The sequence below is a fragment of the Poecilia mexicana genome, unplaced genomic scaffold, assembly GCF_051168715.1.
Source record: "Poecilia mexicana isolate PSO_F unplaced genomic scaffold, ASM5116871v1 scaffold_2, whole genome shotgun sequence".
Lineage (NCBI taxonomy): Eukaryota > Metazoa > Chordata > Actinopteri > Cyprinodontiformes > Poeciliidae > Poecilia > Poecilia mexicana.
This window is the reverse complement of record NW_028263371.1, coordinates 5,046,764-5,067,857: the sequence shown is the minus strand read 5'-3', so window position 1 is coordinate 5,067,857 and position 21,094 is coordinate 5,046,764. Positions and strand designations below refer to the sequence as shown.

Below are 21,094 nucleotides of genomic sequence, written 5' to 3'. Positions count from 1 at the left end.
CCTGCTCGCACTTTGATTCCTTACACACTAAGAGTTTTAGGAAGATTGAAGTTGTGAAACAGATTTGACTGGTAAGCTTTTTAGGCATGAGGTAACAGGATATTTCACTTTGGAAATTTGGTACCAATAACTCAAGTCCCCGTTTCATTCTGAAAGAAAATGAAGTAACCTCCCAGTAAACTCTCTTAACACAATTTATGATCCCAGCTTTGCTTCTTTGTCTCCGGCTCTCAGTTATTCACCTTTTGCCTTCCTTTACTGGTGAAGCCTTTATTGTACGAGTATCCTGTAGCACATCACACACAGTGGGAGTCTTCATTAAAGAGGCAGTATTATGTAAAATAAACTTTCTTTTTTTGAGCTTTACATCATGTTATAATTTTGTTCCCTAATCAAAAACATACATGAAGTATTAATTTGATTCTTTCATGCATGATTGAGAAATCCTTTGATCTCCCATGGCAACCATTCAGCTGTGCAAAACGCCTGGTTGACCTAGCTCCGCCTTCAAGGCAAAGCTCCTCCCCAGAGTTGCAGTTTCCAATCTACCAAGCGTCACAGAGCAACCTTCCCTTGTCAGCTCCTTCAGACTAGCCAGCAGCAATTAGCAAGCAGCTGGTGCATCTGCCGAGCTCATTGTACAAGCTACTTCTTAGTCTAACGCTGGTGAAAATGTTGTTAAAGGGTTAATGGAGGAGCCATGTTTTGATGACTTCCTGAAGGCGGAGTTTCAGAAAGAGCAACATTCTCTTAAAGAGACAGAAGTCCATTTATTAGGCTTTAAATTACAAAGTCAAATTTCATTTAAGCCCTATTTGACATGCACAGCATTTTTAGAACAACTGAAGTTAAAATAGTTAGTTGATTGTGCTATTTAAAGGCACTATGTGCCCAGAAAACACATAATGCTGCTCTGTTACAGAAAGATAGTGGAGAAACACAGATGGAGACTTCATTCTTTGTTCTCCCACTGTCTCTGTCTTATCACAAGGGGAGGATGAAGGTTTATGTGGGTCTCTCTTCTGTCTCACAGTGACCGATTGCTGCAGTGAACTGTGGCTAACAGAATCCAGCTGTGTAATGGACTGAGTTTATTCATGTGCTCGTGGAAACATTTGCAGTAATATGTGTGTGAGGGGTATGGGTTGAAAGACCCCAAATCCCCTGCTGCTGAAGCAGGGGACGTGTCCAAACAGCACCTTGACATGTATGTTTATACTGTGTGGTTTTGTGCATCTTTTTGTTGGTTTGCAGGCTCTAGAAGTTCATTGGTCTCCTTATTGTTGTTGAGAACATAATGATTCATTTATGTTGCAAATGAAAAGTGTATTATTTACACTGCTGTGATCTCTTTGTGTATTTGAAATTTGTCACAATTAATTTGGGATCTTTGAAAAATAAAAATAAGATTTGATTTGCAAGTTTACGTGTCAATAATTTAGACAAATATCAATATTAACTTATTTCTGTAATTCTGTTTGCGTGGTAGAAAAAGCAACATGGATGACTGTTCCACTGTCAAGAACATACTCAGGTTGTTGTGTTGATTCTTTCATGCATATTTGAGAAGTCCTTCAATCACTGGTGGCCGTTGGTGGCTTGTCGACGTGTCGCGACGTGTCGGCAAGAGCCGGAGCTTCTTAAAGAGGCAGAGGCCAAATTTCAAGGCATTTTATTGCAAAGTCAAATTTTTTTAAGTTATATTTGGGTTATAAAATGACTTGGTGTTCCTAGAAAATACATGATATTTTCCATTTAAGCATCTGCTATCACAGATTTTCACTGACTTACACAGTGTAAACGCCTTGAAATAATTGGTCTGTCAAAACTCTTGTTAATCCCTCTCTAATGCTGTCAAACAAAAAAAACTCAGAGTTTGTAGTTATTCTACTCAAGTCCCGGAAACAAAATGCTCTGGCTGTCATTGCTAAAATGGACCTAAAATCATGTTATTAATGTCATATCATTTTCCATGACACTAATTTTATACATTTCTCTACATTTACACTTTTTGGCGTGTAGCTGAGTTTTGGTTCACACTTGTCCATGTGAAGGTCAACATCAAGTGCAAAGTTGAAATAACTAAGTCACTCAGAGGAGGTCGACCAAAGTTTGTGTTGCCATCTTGACGTCTCGTGGACACATTCAAAACCGCGGCACTCCGTTCGTTTGAGTCCTGAAACTGGCAACTAGCGTCGTGTTCAAAGAATAGTGGTTGTGTAGTTTTTATTTAAAACAAACAAAAAGCTTCTTATTGCGTCCTCAAGTGAAATTTACTTTGTTTGTAGATGAAAATGTGCATATCTAATTACTATGGTTGACTTAAAATAGGGTCATAAGTAAAGGAACAAATAAAAATACATTTTTTTAAAATATTCCTCTAAGTCTCATATGGTAACGTGCTGTCCCAGTTTCTCCTCTAGCTCTTCCTGTTTTGATACTAAACACACAATTATATTTCCTCTCCTTTCCTGTCATCAAATTACTCACTGTGTGCCAGTAGGACTCTGGGATCCTGAAATGACTGGCAAGCAGCTCTAATGTTCCATAAACAGTAAGTGACCGCACATAGTGAAAGTCTAGTAATCTGGATTTATTTTCACCCCAGCTTAGAGCTCTCATCTGAAACCAAAGAGCTGCTAGTTTGATTCAGGAAGTGAAAGTAACAGCATGATGTGGTGGTCAAGAAAGTACCAATGCTTTGGTTTTCTGGTTTTATGTCTAAATTCTGGCATTTTAGACGTAATTACCAAGCAATCAATTGATCAGTTCTTATTTATTAAGCTTTATTCAGAAATTGTGAGGAAAAAACACCAGGATAAACACAGAAGGCGAAGTAAAACAATTGGCAAAAAACCAAGAATGGATTAAAAATAGGATCAAAACAGAAAAGGGGAAAAATATGAGTTGACATGCAATGGTTTGAAGTTCCCAGGAGATAATTGCATTAATGATCGTGAGGAGACACTGAATTACTAAAGGCTTAGGCTCTGGTATGTTCAACGTTTACAGAAGTAGGAAAATAAGTGCAAGAAAATAAATAATTTAAAATCAATATGCAGACAATAGCTGTGTGACATAATTGGTGGAATCAGTTTAATTTAGACAGAGGGCATAGTCCTTGATGGAGCTGACTTGGATTTTGGCTTCTGGACAAACAAAAAGTACAAAAATCTCCTAAATATAATAACTTTTACAAGACCATATAAGCTGTCTCACACACTTGCAATTTCTTAAGTCAGACAGCTTCACCAGAAAATTATTGTACATTTGTTTGCAGAATATTTCCTGCAAACAAATTTTTATAAAATTTATCCAACAATTAGCTTAGTGAGTCTCCAACAATGAGCAGAAGTCTGCATTTTACCTTGTTGGGTCTACGGCTGTACCTAAAGTTAATAATGTGGACAGGAAACCATTCACACATCATTTCAAAATGTCTTAAATATGACCAGCTCAACTAGCAAATCAAAAATAACCTTTTTCTTTCTGTTTTCTGTTTTTCAGAGCGCTGGGCTGTCGTCATCATGTTGCTCTACATCGTTTGCTTCCTACTGGCCTCTGCAGTGGTGTTCTCCACCGACTGCCCAGAATCCTGTTCCTGCAACTCCCTAAACTCAGTGTTTTGCATTCACAGGCAGTCCAGCACTATACCCCATGTCCCTGTCTCCACCCAGCATCTATACATCTTTCAGAACGATATTGAAACCTTGACCCAAGATGACTTCAAAGACATTGTCGAGCTGGTGTCACTGGACCTGAGCCAGAATAAGTTAGCGGAAATTCCAGAGATGGCTTTTAAGTCGCTGTCGAAATTGAAAAACTTGGACCTTTCTGCTAACCACATAACTCACATTTCCAAAGACAGCTTCTCAGGGTTGGTCCAGCTAGAGAGGCTGTATCTCCATGGAAACCTCATTCAGAGCATTCATTGGGAAGCTTTTGAAGGTTTAGAGATGCTGTTGGAGTTGAAGCTGCAAGGAAACAAGCTCACCTCCCTGCCTTTTCTCAATTTCCCCAGGCTACTTCTTTTGGACCTCAGTCACAATAAACTCCCACCCCTGGAACATTCACATCTTCATACTCCCCATCTAGAAGCACTGAAATTGTCCTCATTAGGGCTACCGTCATTGGATGAAAATCTTGTAGCCTCCCTGAGAAACCTTCATGAACTTGACTTGTCAATGAATCAGTTAAAGGAAGTCCCTCAAGCCCTGAAGCAGGAATCTCTCAAGGGGCTTACGAAACTAAGCCTGGCTGCTAACCCACTTTTTGAGCTGAGGGTGAGTGACTTTCAGCAACTGGTTGCACTTCAAGAACTGGATCTAAGCGGAGTTAATCTCCAGGGATTTCCTGAAGGTTTCTTTGAAAGCTTCTCAAAGTTGACACAACTGACCGTAGCCGAGAACCCCTTCAACTGTCTCTGTCCACTGGCCTGGTTCCCTGTCTGGCTAAAAGAGAAGGAAGTCAATTTGAAGCGGCCAGAGGAAACCAGATGCCATTTCCCTCTCGTTAATGCTGGGAAGACACTTTCGGCATTAGAGCACAACGACTTTGGATGTCCACTAACCACAACAGAATCTGTTGGCTCCCCTGTAGAAAACACCCCTGTTCCCCAAATCCCTACCACCTCTCCAGAAACCGCCCATACTAACGCTATCCCTCCCCCTCTGCCACCTAGTGATGAAACTGTTCCCTCCATAACAGACAACCCATCCTTTGGATCAGATCCTCCAGTGTCTCCTAGCTCTACTGTTGTGGAAAACGAGTTACATTTCTGCCCACAAAACATCTGCTTGAATGGAGGGACTTGCTATTTTGACCCAAATGGCCTACTCAACTGTTTGTGTTCTTCGGGATCATCTGGAGACTACTGTGAAATTCCCGAGGTCCCGCATAAATCTGAAACAGAGGTCTCTGTGGTGACTTCAGCAATGCCGGATAAACTAGATGCGATCAGCTCACGGGAGGTGACGTCCACATCAATACTCCTTGACCTGCACCGCTTCATCGAGACACGGCCTAACATTCGTGGCATCAGGCTGACCTATCGTAACCTCTCAGGCCCCGACCGTCGCCCTCACATGCTGAGTTTGCCAACATACTACCCTGTATACACTTTGCGTGGTTTGAACCCAAACTGTACCTACTTGGTCTGTGTCAGTCCCCTTGGAGAAAAGATCATTTATAAAGGTAACAGCTCTGTAGAACTGGGTCCCTGTACAGAGGCTCGCACTAGTCCTACTATCTTTGTAGAACATTTGGTAGATCCAGACACCCCTATGACAAAGAATCTCATTGCAGCGCTGGCAGTCCTAGCATTAGTCCTGGTGTTGGTTTTGGTGGCTGGTACAATCATCTGTGTACAGAAGAAGAGGCAGGCGAATTCAGAAATGGAGCTGGAGCTGGGCTCAACGGATCCTGAGGCAATAGACCTGGAGGGTAAAAAGGTTCATCTAGAGAACGGAGTCAATGGTACACTACCCCTCAAACAGCCCGAGGCAGATCGTTGCCAGACCCCACAACTGCCCCCATTACTGCAACAAAATGGCAGTATGGACTATGAAGCACCCTTGATGCAAGGACACTGTCCATCAAATAACAATCAAGCAACACTGAAGCCGTCTTATTTCTAACGCTGAGCAGAGTTTCCGTTGGGACGTTCTGAACCTGCTACGTCTCCCTTAGTCTCAGATGTCCACTATTGGAGATAGGGCACTTATTGTCCTCTGTTATGCACATGATGAAATAACATACCAGATTATATATATTTAAGAGACTCAAAACAATGGGATTTCAGATCACAGCATATTCAAAATGTGCTTAACCACTATGGGACAATGAAGAAGACGTGATTGAAATTCAGTGAACAGAGGGTGGCAGTGGAACATCTAATCCAATCAATAAATCAAGTGCAATCAATTAGAAGGGTCTTCGTAGTGGACAATGCCTGCTAGCAGTGACCTACTATAACTCTGTACTTTTTTTCTTTGCTTATAAGAAAGAGAAACACTTTAATCTTGTTGCTGGATATGGGAATACTGAAACTGAAAAAAGTGCCTTGAACTGGAGAAGTGCCAGAGGTTTAAAGACATGAAGATTTTTGAATCATAAATTTTAATGTTAATGGACTTTCAAGTACCTGCAAGGGATTGAAAAAAAAGTTGCACTGAAAACTACACTTGTTTCTTTTGTGATGACTGCTACAAAGCGAAGATTTGGAGAAGCAACAACAAAGTTATGTTCGGAAACTTTGCAAATCGTTACAGACTATAACCGCTGTTCAAAGTCTGGATTCAAGTGTTGACATCATCTAATGTGAGGACAAAACAAATCTCGCAAACACAGATTTGGGATTCTGCAGTTTCTCCAGAAACACCACAGTTCCCTACATGGCAGAGCCTTCAGCTTCTCTGGACTTAAATTTACTGTGAAAGATTAAATAAAATGGACTTTATTTGTATTATTCTGTGCCGTTACAGAGAGGCTGTTTTACCAGTTGGCTTTCTGCATTTTTTGTGAATTTTTACTGCCTCTTTTGTAAATAGTCATTTAGTATTAGTATTGTTGAGAGATGAAGCAATGGTTGTTTCTGCTCAAAGGGCATAATGTCATCAAGTCCCATCATGTCAACTTTTCCTCTTTATCTTTGTTCAGCTCAAGATAGCTTCACTAAATTCTATGTAGAGAATCGAGAAAATCGGTTCTTGAAAAACAAAGAACAGAAATATGATCATGTTAAGTTTGAAACAGAAAACTTGGACTTCAGTGCATAATGCAATGTACATCCAGGACATAAGCGATGCTCGGCTCAAATTAAAGTTTATCAAAAAGATTTATAAGGTGATTTATCCAGTGAAGGGGAAGAAATCAGGAGAAATATGGTAACTTTAAAACTTCACATAGAGTCAATGTGAGTTTTTATAAATGGTGGGTCAAATTATTGTAGGGGAGTTACTCTACTGACTCCCTATTCCCCCTGACGTTGCGTTTTCAGCAAACCCCAGTAAAGTAGGTCCTAAAAAAATGGGCTGTTAAAGCAAAACCATCACAAGTGGAAAACCTTCATCACCATTGTGTTCATAATTTCAATTATCGTACAGTTTTGTTTTGTTTTTTGTTTTTTTGCTCAGAAATCTGACATTTGCTCTTTAAAAAAAGATGTATCATCATGGTTATTTTTACTGCTTGTCATTTTTGCTTACATCACTTAAAAGTTTCCTAAGTTACATTTTGGGTAAAGATAAATACAGGTCTAATTCTCACAAGACCTTATCAAAGCACACCGGTAGCAATAAAACACAAACTTAAAAATGCACATGAACATCCAAATTTAATGCAGAAAGAGAATTGTAATTAATACTATTAATATTTTTCTATTGAAGATGTATAATGTATTTGTTCTCTGTAGCCCCAAACACCCCGACACAGCAAGAGCAGCTACTGTGACGTGCAGCGAGACTGTGACAAACGTTGGGTGTTTCTGTCATTCTTATTAATTTAATTTTCATGGTGGAAAACGAAATGAATGACAGCAATTATGTGTTTTTAAAGCGATGTCATTGTGAAAACGTTCAAGAGTCGCGTTGCGATTTTGTATACATCTAAAAGGTTTTTTATTTCATCCCACACCACACTGTATAAACTGTATGTCAAGAAACATCAACTCCATTGGAGTTAAATTTGTCAAAAACCCTTGTTACTTTTTTAAAAATTTTGCCTATTTGTTCATTTGTCTGTATCTTTTCTTTATATATAAGTCAAGACCATCCATCACCAGCTTCGTCTTCCTGTTTTCTTTTTAACAGTTTTACAAAATGTGTAACTGGAAGATTCTCCATATTTCTTTGGCCAGTGAAAATAGCAGGTTATGTTTGTAATATTTTTTTTACACATGCTTTTTAACACTACCTTCCCAGTTTGTTTAGGGAAACTTGTCTTTTCTTATCGTTGTCTCCTTTGTTTGTTTGTTAGTTTCGCATGTAGCATTTCTGTATATATTTTACCAATGCTGAGAACAGAACAGTATTAAAATTACTTATTATTGTTATCATCTGTGTTGTTTGGTTATTGATGCACTTTTACTCACGTGTTTAATGACCTAGTAGTGGATTTAAGAGTTTACATGAGATTGTTGTTTGGTTTGTCGTTGGAGCACAAATCTAACATACACATCAAATATTAGTACCTTTTCATTGTAAACTATAATTTTAGGCAGGGGAGTTTTTTCACAGTTCATCTGTCTCACCAAACTGTCACGACATGGTGACAGTTTCAACAAATAAGTAAAAAAAAGAACTTTTTATAAAACTAACATACTGCAGCTTAACGATCTGACCTGTTATGTGCATTGAAAAGTGATGAACTAATTCACTATTTGTGATACAAAGCAGTCAAATTGGTGCTTCTTGTAATTTGAATTACAAGAATATTTACATGTTATCAAAAAAACAAACAACAAAAAAAAGGATTTCTAATTCTACCAACCCAACCCCAATGGATGCTTTTGTACAAAAGGTGAAACTTATTTGCTAAGGCCACTGGCTCAAAAGGAGAACAAATTCCCACTTTACAGTCTGTCATCCTCATCAGCCTCTCAATGTGCTTTTTATTTGGAGACGTTGTTCCACCTGGACGGCTGCCGGCTGCCGAGAGAAAAGAGAAAGAAGTGGGAAAAAAAAACGTGAAGAGAGCGAGGCTTGATTTATTTGAACAATCTGGTTGCAATGGAAGCAGTCAAAACTTGCCATGGGTGGATGGATGGATTATTGGAAAGAGGAACGCAGATGAATAAATGAATGGGTTGAAATCCAACGTCAGACAGATTCTTGGACTTGACGGCGGCTTAACTGGACCCTGCAAGCCACTAAAACCCCCCCAGGTTCAGAGTTAGCGTGTGTATGTAGCACGTAACATACATCTATAAACTCCATGTGTGAAGCATTTGTCTCGGAATATGTCATCGTTGGCCTACCTGCGTATTTTAATACTAAACATGACAAGCATGGATGTTTTTCAAGCACATTAAAAATGACTATCAATCCTTGAAGCTCAAAACCTCTTTAAAAAGTACGAATAAAACATTTTTATTCAGCAAGAAGCGAGTGCTGCACAAAACTGAAGAGAATCTACACAGTGACATTGGAAAATTGTGAAATATAGAACTTATTTTGATACATTCACAGTTTTCTTCCCCCCAAAGAAACATTTGACAGGTTGCTGATGTGATGTTGCTTTAATGGACTTGCAACTACACGCTTTGAGCTTCTAACAACAAAATGTTAAAAACACTGTGAAACCAGCTTGTTTTGTCGCATGTGTCCCCAGGCCTGTGCGACCTACAAGTGCAATGAAGTTCAGAAAGATAAAATAAAGAAGCAGAGGGCTTGAGGTTTTGCTTAGAGGAGAGAAATGTCCAAATTAAGTTTATTTTGTGCTTAATAGCTTGTAAAAAGAAAAAAAAAAAACTAACCAAAATCGGGCCTCTGTCGAAAGAGGGGAAAAAAAATTGAGAGGGAATGAAATTAATTGCAGCAATATTTTGAAGTGATTCAATCATGCAATAATGTGATTGGTACATCCTCCAGCAGCTGAAACCTACGATCCTCGCCACTGGGATCGGTGAGACTGGATTCCATTAAGAGCGGACGGCGCAGGAAAGTTGCTCCTTCAAGTAACATTTTGGAAAATCTAGCTGGTTTTCTTCTTTTTATTTGGTCTAATTTAGCGGGTCTGCTTCAAGGTTCGACATGTTACGTCAAGTTAATTTGTACAGCACATTTCAGCAATAAGGCAGGTCGAAGTGCTTTACATCAGATATCTTCATAATACATCAGTGCTTCATATAATACAGTTATACATTATGAAGCAGAGCTATGAGGACACTTGCAGTAATCACTGCAACTAATGATAAACCTCTGGATGAGCTTCTCTAGATCTGGCTGGTACATTAGTTCTTTAAGTCTGGAAATGTTCTTCAGGTGACGGAAGGCCAACTTTGTAACTGTCTTTAAGTGACTCTGAAGGTTCAGGTCAGAGTCAATCATCGGCCATTTTGGGTCTGATTGCTGGTTTCTATCTGTAATAACTGAAGCTGTGCACTGACTCCCGATCGTTCCTCTTTGGGTCCGAAGATAAAAAGTTCAGTTTTGTTTCTGTTCAGCTGAAGAAAGTTATGGCTCATCCACACATTCACCTGAAATCAAGAAGCAGAGGGCTTGAGGTCTGTAGATCTGTGTACGTTGTGCTTTTTTTTCAGAGTTGGTATTCTTCATGTTTTGGTTCCAGAGTGTTTATGTTTCTTGGTCCTCTCAAACCAGTCTTTCCTTTCTCCTCAGATGTCACTAAGCAATTCCTCCAATCGTTGGATATTTTCTGCTTTCCGGCCATTCAAAGAAACCAAGAGAAGGTTTGTTAAATGTTAAATGTCATCAGCTCCTCTGACCCTGGGACCCGTACTGATGTTTGGGACTAAGAGTGAAATGGACACATTTTTTTGTCTCGTCTTCTTGGTTGTTAAACGGGGAATCTGAACGGGATCATCATTAAATATTTACAGTAAAATTCATGATAATTCATCTGGATGCTAATGAACACTGTAATAGTCACAAATGTCAGCTATCCTCTGTCAAGTTTTTGACAAATATTTAAATGTTAACCCTTTTAGGCATGAATTATGATCCTTAGTGTCAGGATTTTTTTCCCCAAAATTTCTTTTATTTTCTTAAGGCATTAAAAAAAGAAGTTACGAAAAAAATTTTGTAAAGAGATTTTTTTTCTTCTTTTTTTAGATGATCAATTGTAATTTTCTCCAAATACAAAGTTGTTATTGTAAAATTCAGTAGTATTGTTCTTTAGGGGTCATAATATTTTTTTACCTGCAAGAGTCGTCTACAGTAGAAGGAGGGACCGGGTCAGTCGGCATGCTTTTCTGTCTGTAGGCCATATTGAATTTAACAAAAATAATTTATTTCATTTGCAGCTGATGGTCAGTAGTTGATAGTGTATTTTATGGCACATTAGTGTCCACTTCAATGGTCTGTGTGCATTTATAACATAAAAATCCACAAGAAGCACAAGAAAATGGCTTTTAAAAAATTGTCCATTGTAGTGACCGCTATGCATGAAAGGGTTAAATGATGCCCCATTAAAAAAAAAAAAAAAAAAAACTCCGATATTTTCACTGCCTCTTCACAGAGTTCCTTCACTCTTCATTTTCTTTGAACAGCTTACCCTCTGAACTTTACGTTGTAATCTCAGATTACGCTAAAACACATAAAAGACTAGCACACAAAAAAGAAAGAAATGAAACAGAATTGTCCTTCTTGTCTTACTGACTTGTTTTGCTTTTATGCCAAATGAAAGACCTAAAAGAACGCAATTGATGTTAACTTTGTAGGTCTGTGCAAAACGTTTTCCCACGCTGTCTCGTTTAGCAGCTCTTATTTCTCACTTTCATGAGGAAGAGAAAAAATCTAATTTGGAAATGGTTGTTCCAAAATGCACATTAATTAAATGATCTGTAATTGCTGTTCATCTCTTCGTGCAGCCCTGTGGAGTCGTCTTACCCAGAGACCTTAATGATTTCCATCCTCTGTGAGGCAGAAGTTAGAGCAAGCCCACCCAAGATTTCACTCTCTTTTTTTTTCTATCTCCCAGATAATGACTGCTATTTTTTAGGTATGCTAACCAGAAATTGTTTAATTTCTATTGCAAATAGCAGTGAAGATTAAATTTGAATGGCACTTAAAGCGTAAAAGGGAATAGTTAAAAAAAAAAAGCAAATTTGACAATTTTGTCATTAATTTCAATAGGCTTAAAGCTGCTTTTTAATTTTTTTCACAAAAATGTTTTTTTTTTAATCTGTGAAAAGATTAATTTCCTCCACCTCCTCCTTGAGCTACAGTTGACATCTGCTGGTCAGAAACAACCAATCAGAGCCAGGAGGGGGGTCTTAATTCTGCTAATCAATCTCACGTACTCGCTGCTAAACGTTCTAATAGCAGAGTAAACTGTTCATCTCCAAACATCAATGTAAAAACAACAAATATGTAAAAAAAAAAAAAAAAAATTTAAAAGTAAAAGTTGCATATTGCAGCTTTACAATAAATATCATGTATCATTTTTCACTCCTTTGAATTTTAGTTTATGAATACAAAAACTTGTAAAAGCCTAAAAAGAAAAGATGGAACGAGAAGGTGAGCGGAGGAGCAGCGAAATGTTTGGGGTTTTTTGGAGCAGCAGCAGTTTATTGGCTCTGTTGTCTTTGCGGCTCAGCAGCAGAGCCTCGGGGTCGGGCGAGGTCATGTTGTGATAGGAGATGACTGCACAGAGCGGGGATTATTTTACGTCAGCCAGCATTTTCAGTCCTCCAGTGTAAAAACAGCCAAATCATACAGGAGGGAATTATTTGGATGTAAACGACGTAAATGCCTGAATCATCAACAAAAAGATTTGGGGGAGGATAAAAATCTGATTTCAGACCAGTGCAGTCAAAACGACGGACATCTTTTAAAAAGATGTTTGTATTTGAATTTGTCCTGTTCTTTTAGAATATCACCTTAATTATAAGTGTAGCTGAAGACAAGTTTTAAGTTTAGCTCTTTTTGTGCATCTATCAGTAGACAAATGTGGATAAACACACTTGTGCTTCACTTGAATAAAAATCTTGCATTTTTCTCTCCCGTTCAGAAGAGTGGCGACGAGGAATGGGACTCTGCCTGATGACATATTTATAAAAAGAAAGACACAAATTATTAATTAGAAGGTTTTACATTGACAGTACAAAGAAACACGTCTAACAGAGATAACTCTGTGCTGACAGAATATCTCCGAGTTAGAATGGGAATGGAGTTTAGGTTGTATACAATAAAAATAATAATAATAATAATAAATCAGTGTCTTGTAATAAGCAGTAAAACCATGACTGGTACTGTACTCATTTTTTGAAATAGATATTATGTAATTAAGAAAAAAAATTGGCTGTTAAATGTAAAAAGATGAAATCAAACCAATCAGAATATGTAAAAAATAAATAAATAAATAAATCACCTCATTCCTCCATAAAAACATCCTGTAATTCTTTAATATTTCTTTTTGACAAACACATGTAGCTTATTTCCACATTTTTTACTTTTCAGTATAAAGGTGTTTTGCACCGCCTCTACTCTTAATGCTATGTCTTCGAACACTTGACTGCTGCAGGCCCGTTTTTCTCACCCTGACCTTTCGCCTCTTTGACACATGACCTTTGACCCCCGCAGGAACAGGCCGTGACCGGACTCTTCGTGCCCACTCACACAAGCCGGGCTCTGTTTGGAGCGCCGCTCTATTTCGGGCTCCACGTCGTTGTCGGCTTTCGTTACGTGGCTCCTCTCTTTCCCCCTGAAGACGTCTCTGCCTTCGCTGGTTTTAATTTGCTCCTCGCTCCAGTCAGCATGTTTCAATTTCATTTTACGAGACTTTCTCTAAATCAGTCTTATCCTTTTGTCTCTTAGGCCAGACTGCAGCCCCGGAGGCTGCGTCCAAGGGAATTTCTGGCACGATTTTATCCAGAATTATTTATAGATGTTATCTTTCCGCGCTCCACCTCTGTCGTTGTTCCACCGAGCGAACAAACATCTTTTAAGCGTCCCCGACGGGCTTTTTCCACTTTCCCATCGTCAAACTGATGCCAGTGGAGTTGTTGAATTGCTTTCCATAACAAAGAGCCCTGTTTTATTGTTGTTGTTGTTGTTGTGTGTTTTTCTTGTTTTGTTTTCAGGGCATGTGTGAAGCAGGTTTCAACAAAGACCAGGGAGACGGAAAACAAGAAAGAGGGGAAAAACCGGAGGAGATGAAAAATGTATGAGGAGAAATCTGGACCTGTTTGTTCTTTTTATGACGAGGTGTTTGTTTGTGTTAAGCCTTAGTAATTGTTGGTAACTTTGCATGATGGAAACATAATATAACAATAGCATTTTTGGGGTTATTATTTGGAAGAATAGCTTTTGGGGTTATTTTTTTACTAGTACTTTTTGTACTAGTAAAACAAAAAACAACAAAAGAAAAAGGATTTCCTGTCCAAAGTCTTAATTGCGATTAATCCTGCCATGATGGATAGTGTCAGTAATTATTGCTGTTTTGACATCGTTATCCAGGGCTGTGTCGATAATGGCCTCATGATTCACGTCACGTTTTCAACTTGTAGCATTGCTCGATGTGCCGTCCTTGATGAAATACATCTGAACTGAACATGACAGTAACTGAGGAGGAAATAAAAAATAACCACAGCGAAAACGAAGACTGAAGGAAAAGCAAGAATAAACTAAGAAGCTGAATAAGCTGAGCAGAAAACAATCAAGGAAAGAATCAAAAGTGCAAACACACCCAACCAGTTTTCTGTCTGCACTAATTAATATTGCTATTCCAAATGGAAATCCTTCTCTGTTTTCTTTATTCTTTTTTGGGTATTTTACCTTCTAGAGTTACTCAACTAGCTTAAAAAAACATTGGAAATGCTGTATGAGTGTTTTTTTGTTTAGGTATCCTAAGAGTTTTAGGGTTCCTGCTTTGATTTAGAGTATTTGATGTGATTCTACTGGAGCACGTTTTGTTTAAAGCTTAAATTTGAAACAGGTTAAAAACTCAAGGTCAAATCTACCTTTTAACAACGTATTCCCATTGACTGCATATGTGGTACATTATGATTAGCTTGTTTAAACAGGAGACAGTCAGGCTGCTTTAAGTACTCTGGACTTTCCTGATGTGTCTTTTCTTTTTTTCACTGGGCATTCACCCTAATCCATATTTGTTTTGAACTCGGGGAGGATTTTTTTTGCGTTTTCACCGTGGTTTGGCCGCTTGTCTTTGCAGAACCCATCCATCTTTTCCTACCCAGCATGGTTTGGGGCTTCTCCTTCCCTGCTGATGGTCAGTGGAAGTGGGTGGGGAAGGGAAACTCGCTGAGTGACATTTTGGGCAAAGTTCAGGGGAATAAAAGCTCACCATGAATCACAGCTCAGACTGTATGCAGACTGTTTTGAAGTCCACTTTTAGCAGTTACCAAAAGAAAAATATATGATTTTTCATACAGGGTGGAGTCCGTCTCGTGTCTCGTGCGATATTTTATTACACTAATACAGTGGCCTTTATTTTATTAGGATGTGATTTTCTTCAGCTTCACCCTTTTTTTTGTTTTTTAACATCTGCACTTCAGTTCTGCTCGACTACTTAAAGCCTGTCGACTGACGGATACAAGTTTGTTTCCTCTTAACATGAAACGATCTGCAAAGTCCCCCGAAACGACGACGGAGCCGCCCCTCGCAAATATGAGACTTTTTTTTTTTTCTTCCTTCCACAAAGAGACACAAAGACTTTGTATCTGTCTGCCTGGGAACGATTGTGATGAAATGTTTAATCTTGTTAGACTCTGTGCAGAAGAGACTCAGCTAGCAGGTGCAGTCCGCCGAGGGCATAATGAGTTTACCTCGGAGACCAAACACACAAGGTCAGCTATGTGAGAGAAACACGCAGACTCTCCAGCGCTGAATGAAGACTGACTCTTGTTGAACTGGTTCTTCATCCGCTCCGTCGCTCACTGTGCGCTGGAGGTTCATTAAATGACACAGAAATACATTTTAAAAAATGTTTTAGGAAATTAGTGTTTTTCTATGGAGCTAAATTGGGGCCATAAAATAATAAAATAATAAAAAAATGAAACTGAAGAAAAAAAAAAAGATTTGAAACTGAAAAAAAGTTTGAAACAGAAAAAATGCTTGGAACTGAGAAAATAAGTTTGAAGCTGAAAAATTATTTTGGAAGTGAGAAAACGTTTGAGCCTGAAAAAAGTATTGAAACTAAAAATAAAGATTTGAAGTTGAAAAATTATTTTGAAACCATCAACATAGTTGAAAGAAAAATGTTTGAAATTGAAAAAAAGCTAAAAACTGAAAAAAGAAATATATTGAAAATTAAAGAAAAAAGTTTTAAACTGAAAAAAGTTTTAACATTATAAATAATGAAGATTTGAAATTGAACAAAAAGGATGTCAACACACCAAACCGATATCAGTGGGAAAAATATATTTACAAATTTGTGCGCCGTTTTCTCCTGTGGTCTCAAAGTAAAGCTGAAGATCCACCAGAACCAACAATTCAGCTCCATATTCTTCTATATGCTCAGTTTGGATCAAATTCAGTGTTGATCCAAACAACGACCAACACTAAGACCAACTGACCACGGTGGAAACAACCAGTCAAGTAAAACCTGAAGACCTCCGAGAGCGTGGAGTCATGCCTGGCAGCATTAGTGGAGGTTCAGTGATCCGCGGCTCAGCTGCAACAATCTGTTGACAGGATAACCATCAGTTAAAGTCTACACACAGGGCCTTCATTTAAGAACGTTAAAAATAAAAACTGGAAGTTCCATATCAGCTCACCACAAACCATGTCGGAGACGCCGCGTATATAAGCGGAAGGAGAAACTCTGGTAAGATGTACAGAGAAACTGAGAGAGCTGATGGAAAGATGGATGGAGGCAAACAGAGAGAAATCCTGGAAGATCTGAAAAAGAGGCTCACCTTCCAAGATAATTATCATGTTATTTTATGATCAAATAACATCATAAAATAACATATTTTATGATGTTAAATATCATAACATCATAAAATATGATGTTATGATAAAGATAGTCAAGCACCGCCCCCCCATCTTCAGCTCCACGAGACTAGCGGCAGCAGCGATTAGCAAACACCTGGTGGAACTGCGCGTCTGCTGAGCTCAGCTGACCACAAGAACGGCTGTGAACGACATGAATGGACGGAGAGGAGACGCACTGCTGGGATGATGCTCTGAAGGGGGGAGTGTCAGAAAGGGGAGGAGGTTCTTAAAGAGAGAGAGGCCCAATTAAATACGGCTAATTTGCTAAGGTAAATATCTTTGAAGTTGTTTTTGATATGTACCACATTTTCATAACTGGAAGCAACGTGGTTACTTGACTGTGGCTTAAATCAAGAGCCTAGATAATACTTTAATACGCTCCGTTTAAACACACCCAGGGGTTCTCCACAAAGCTTTGTGGCTGTGCGCTTAAGGAAGTCATGGGATTTACACTTACTACAAACTCACATAAACCTGGTCAAAGGTTTATGTAAGAAGCCCAGATCTGGATTAGACAGCAGCATGTTCAGGTGTCACAGTCAACACATGAACATGTCCAGACCCCAACCCAGCCGGGAATTTGTGTCAAGACTGGAAAACTTGATGTTCACAGATGGTTTCTCTCTGTTCCTTACCGAGCTTGAGCTTTATTTATTTATTTATTTATTTATTTATTTATTTTTGCACAGAAGAATGAACAACAGGTGGCTGTAAAATCTATCTACCTGAAGGACTGAATAATCACGCAAGCTACAATTTTCACATTTTTGTTAGCAAAACATTTTTTCCCTTCAACCTCACACTGATTTACATTTTCCTCCTTCTTGATCTTGTTCTTTTTTGTTTTTCCATCGTTACATGCGAGTTCCTCGACAATCCATGCTAATGTCCTCAAAGTCAAATATTGACCTTTCATGACCTTCCACAGAAGTTTATAGGCTTTTAAAGAATCAAGTCCTACAAGCCACCAAAGTAATTAAAAACCAATCCAGGAAAGCTGACTAACACGTGTGCTTCCCAATGATTTCTTTTATCCATTTAATGGTTTTTATTTACTAAATGTTAGTCACATTTCAGCAAACGCCACACACACGGTGCTGAGCTCCGTGGGAAAATGTGAGCTTGCAGGTTAGAGACCAAATATTGGAGCTCAGCTCAGGTCATGTGGGACCTGCTGAGAGGAGATATGAAAGAGTTTCCTGCTGAGAAAATAGCAACATCCGTTATTAGTTGTCTCGATAGGAACCAGCCAGAGATGTTTCCGCTGCCACCACCGAACTCACGGCAACGAGGTGAATCTGCTTGAGGAGGCAGCAGGGCGTCGCTGATCTTCCAGTTTAGACTCTGTTGACGTTTTTAAAAAAAAAAAAAAATCACAAAGTTTTTCTTATACGTTTTTGTGGACGTTTGTTTTACTTTGGCATTAGTCGTGTGATGCAGGTTTTGTAAAGTGGCTTCTGCATGAACCGCTGTGAGTTATATTTTTTTAGTTGGACTTGTTTTAATCTGATCCGAAACAGTCTGGGCCTCTACTTCCATTATCCAGGTTGAATTTCTTTTTGTTTCATCAAATCCTTCTGATTTCTCTCTAATGCTCATGTAAGACACTGACTGCTAACAACAAACCCACAGAACCCCTTAAAAATAACAGATGGATCGTATGTCAGTGATTTTAAAGGCGTGTGTCGATTTGACAACACTGATGTAAAAGGTTGTATTTTGGCTAGAATCTTATTAAAGTATCTTGAACTGTGACAAAAGGGGGGAAAAATAAATTACACTGCAAAAATAATGTTTCTAGTTTGAAACAACTGAAGAAACACAAAATCTTGCCAGGCATGTTTGTCTGGTTTCTGGTGCAAACATCTTAGTACATCTGAAATAAGGAAAAATCAACCGAAAAGCAACTCACGAGCGAGATGAGAAAACTTGTTTTAAGTAGATGATTCTTGAAACAACTTAAAACAGCTATTTTTTCCCCCCGTTATAAGTTATAATTTCCTGTATTCGAAAACTGAAATGATGGATTTGATGAGAATATCTGAAATCTTTCAATAAACGAACTCCCTTCACTTTCCGTGCTGGCACATTTAACGCACTCATGAAGTAAATTGAAGTAAATTGCTTGAAACTTTGGGGAAATTAAACAGAGTTAGAGATTTGATCTCGATCTGAGGCAGACCAACTGGAGCTTAATGCGGCTGTAACGCTCTGCTTACAGCAAACGTTTCATGTATTTACGCTCAGACGCATGTTAATTACTGACATAAAATATCTTAATAAGGACTCAGAGATAACACCAGTCACAAAGGTGGGTGGCAAATTAGATGAGAAACCTCCACAGATATCCTGCTGTGAGACCAGGCTGCTTTTAACAGCTAAGTTGTGGATTTATTTCAGAGACAAAAGCAAAAACAAAGTTAAATATTTTGTGGTTAGAAATGTGTTTTTTCCCCCCATTTACTACATTCAAAGTTGAACTTTTAAATCTACCTAAAAACGTTTTCAGTACATCTGGCATGCAGCTCAACCTCAGACTGGAAGGAGAAAAAAAAACATATTCTGAATCTCAAAGTCCTTATTGGATTTAGGTCTGGACTTTGACTAGGCCCATTAGCACATTGATAGGCTTCGATCTAAACACTTCCACTATTTTTCTGTTTGAAGACGAAACTCTCGTCTTGTTTGGTTTCCTCCAGGATTGTTCCGTCTTTGAATCTCTGCTTCAGCTGAAGGAAACGATTCCCACAGCAAGATGCTGCCACCACCGTGTCTCACTGTGTTGAGCTTGATCTGCACTGAGTTTTCCACCTCATATAACATTTTACATGTAGGTTCAACACGGTTAGTTTGAGTTTCGTTGAATTAAATCACCTTCATCCACATATTTGCTGTTTATCCTGCGTGACTTTCGGGAAACTACTAAAAACATTTCTTATTTTTCTTGTAGCACTTCTCAACGAATGTCAACCAGTAGTTGCCCTGTTGACCGAGTCTCCCACCTTCATGATGCTGTTTGTTCTCCAAAGCTCTCTAATAAACCGCTGCATTTATAGTGAGATCAAGTGGATCGAAGCGGACTGTTTATTTAGGAAGTGACTCCTGAGGGCAGACGGCCCCATTAGGTTTTATTAATTGATCTTTAAAGTAAGGGAGACGGATTACAAAGCCACAGCACGCTGGTCCGATTTTTATTGGGAAAATGTGAAAACTGTGAATCATGTTCCTTCTTACAATTACATGCCCGATTTTCTTGGTTTATCACTTGAAAACACCATAAAATACACGGCCTGGCCACCACCTGGATTTAACTAAGCAAATAGGTACCAGCCTCCGATTGGATAATGACTGAACCGGTGATCATGTATCAGCTGGCAACAACTTATCAAACCCCAACGGGTGCAACGAGTTGCTCCTGATAGAAGCAACCTTGTTCAGGGGACAACTAATGGAAAAGGTATGTTTTATTTTCTAGCTCTTGGGTGGTCCACCCCTTTCTGATGCTGCCCTGGGCAAGTGCCACCGTTTGAGATTTTATTTCATTTGGATGTACCAATGTTTTGAAACATTTGGTACATAAAAATGTTTTATTATTTCAAACCAAACTTGTCTGAAGAGCCTCGGGTTGCCAGGTTGTTTTCATTCAGGAAGACTTAAAGGAAGTCATTTTATTTTTAAACATTCATTTAGAAATGTCCTTCTCCGTCCGTTCATTTCATATGGACCTTGTGCGATGAGGCGACAGTCACTCGTCAAAATTTTCAGATTAATTGCATGTGTTAACGTCGGACTGCTGCAGCCATCATCGTGTCCTATAGGTTGCCGTCCTCTCTTCAGGTCGGTCTCACAGCTCAGCTCAGAAACAGAACCAGCTCTCGCTCTTTTTGTGCCGCTGGGTTTCTGTCTGAATTCGCTGACACCACCAGCCTGCCTGTCTTGTATGCTAGCACAGGCCCGGCCCTCCAGGTCACCCTAACCCCTCAAAAGAAGACAGCCGAACTCCCTTCCCCTTTTAGTTTTTGAAGACATCCACCCTCTTCCCTCCAAACCCAAGACCAAGAAACTGATACACATTTCTCAGTCCAACCTAAACTTCTGCTCCTAAATCCACCAGTGAGATTAATCAAATGTCTTGCGTCGTGTTTCTGCACCTAATCTCAGATCTGCTTTTCTCATCTGGCGTGTTGGTGACCCTCCCATTCCCTCCTCAGAGGTGCAGGCAGGCAGAGCGCTGACTGACGGCTGGAATTATGAATGCACAAAAACTCTGGCAACTTTTTCCTGCAAGTACCTCATAACTTTTTTCTTTTTTCTTTCTTTAAATCAAAACCATGCCGGTTTTGATTTAACCGGACTTTTCCGGTTAAATCCGGTTAAGTCTTTTGCCCCAGACTTTTCCACCGCGGCTCCTCCCGTACATGCTCGAAGAGGAATTAAAGCAGTGCCTTCTTTTTTTC

At 39.0% G+C, this 21,094-nt stretch overlaps 1 protein-coding gene across 1 annotated transcript in view; it reads left to right on the top strand.

The window, feature by feature from the left end:
* The window catches only part of LOC106931219 (vasorin-like), a 28,255-nt gene extending 20,205 nt beyond the window's left edge, over positions 1 to 8,050 (top strand). Inside the window, exon 2 of the mRNA XM_015009209.2 lies at positions 3,508 to 8,050. Coding sequence (XP_014864695.2) covers positions 3,528 to 5,636 — 2,109 coding nt within the window. The 5' untranslated portion in view covers positions 3,508 to 3,527 and the 3' untranslated portion in view covers positions 5,637 to 8,050. The remainder of the gene's footprint in view (positions 1 to 3,507) is intronic.
* The last annotated feature ends 13,044 nt before the right edge of the window (positions 8,051 to 21,094 follow it).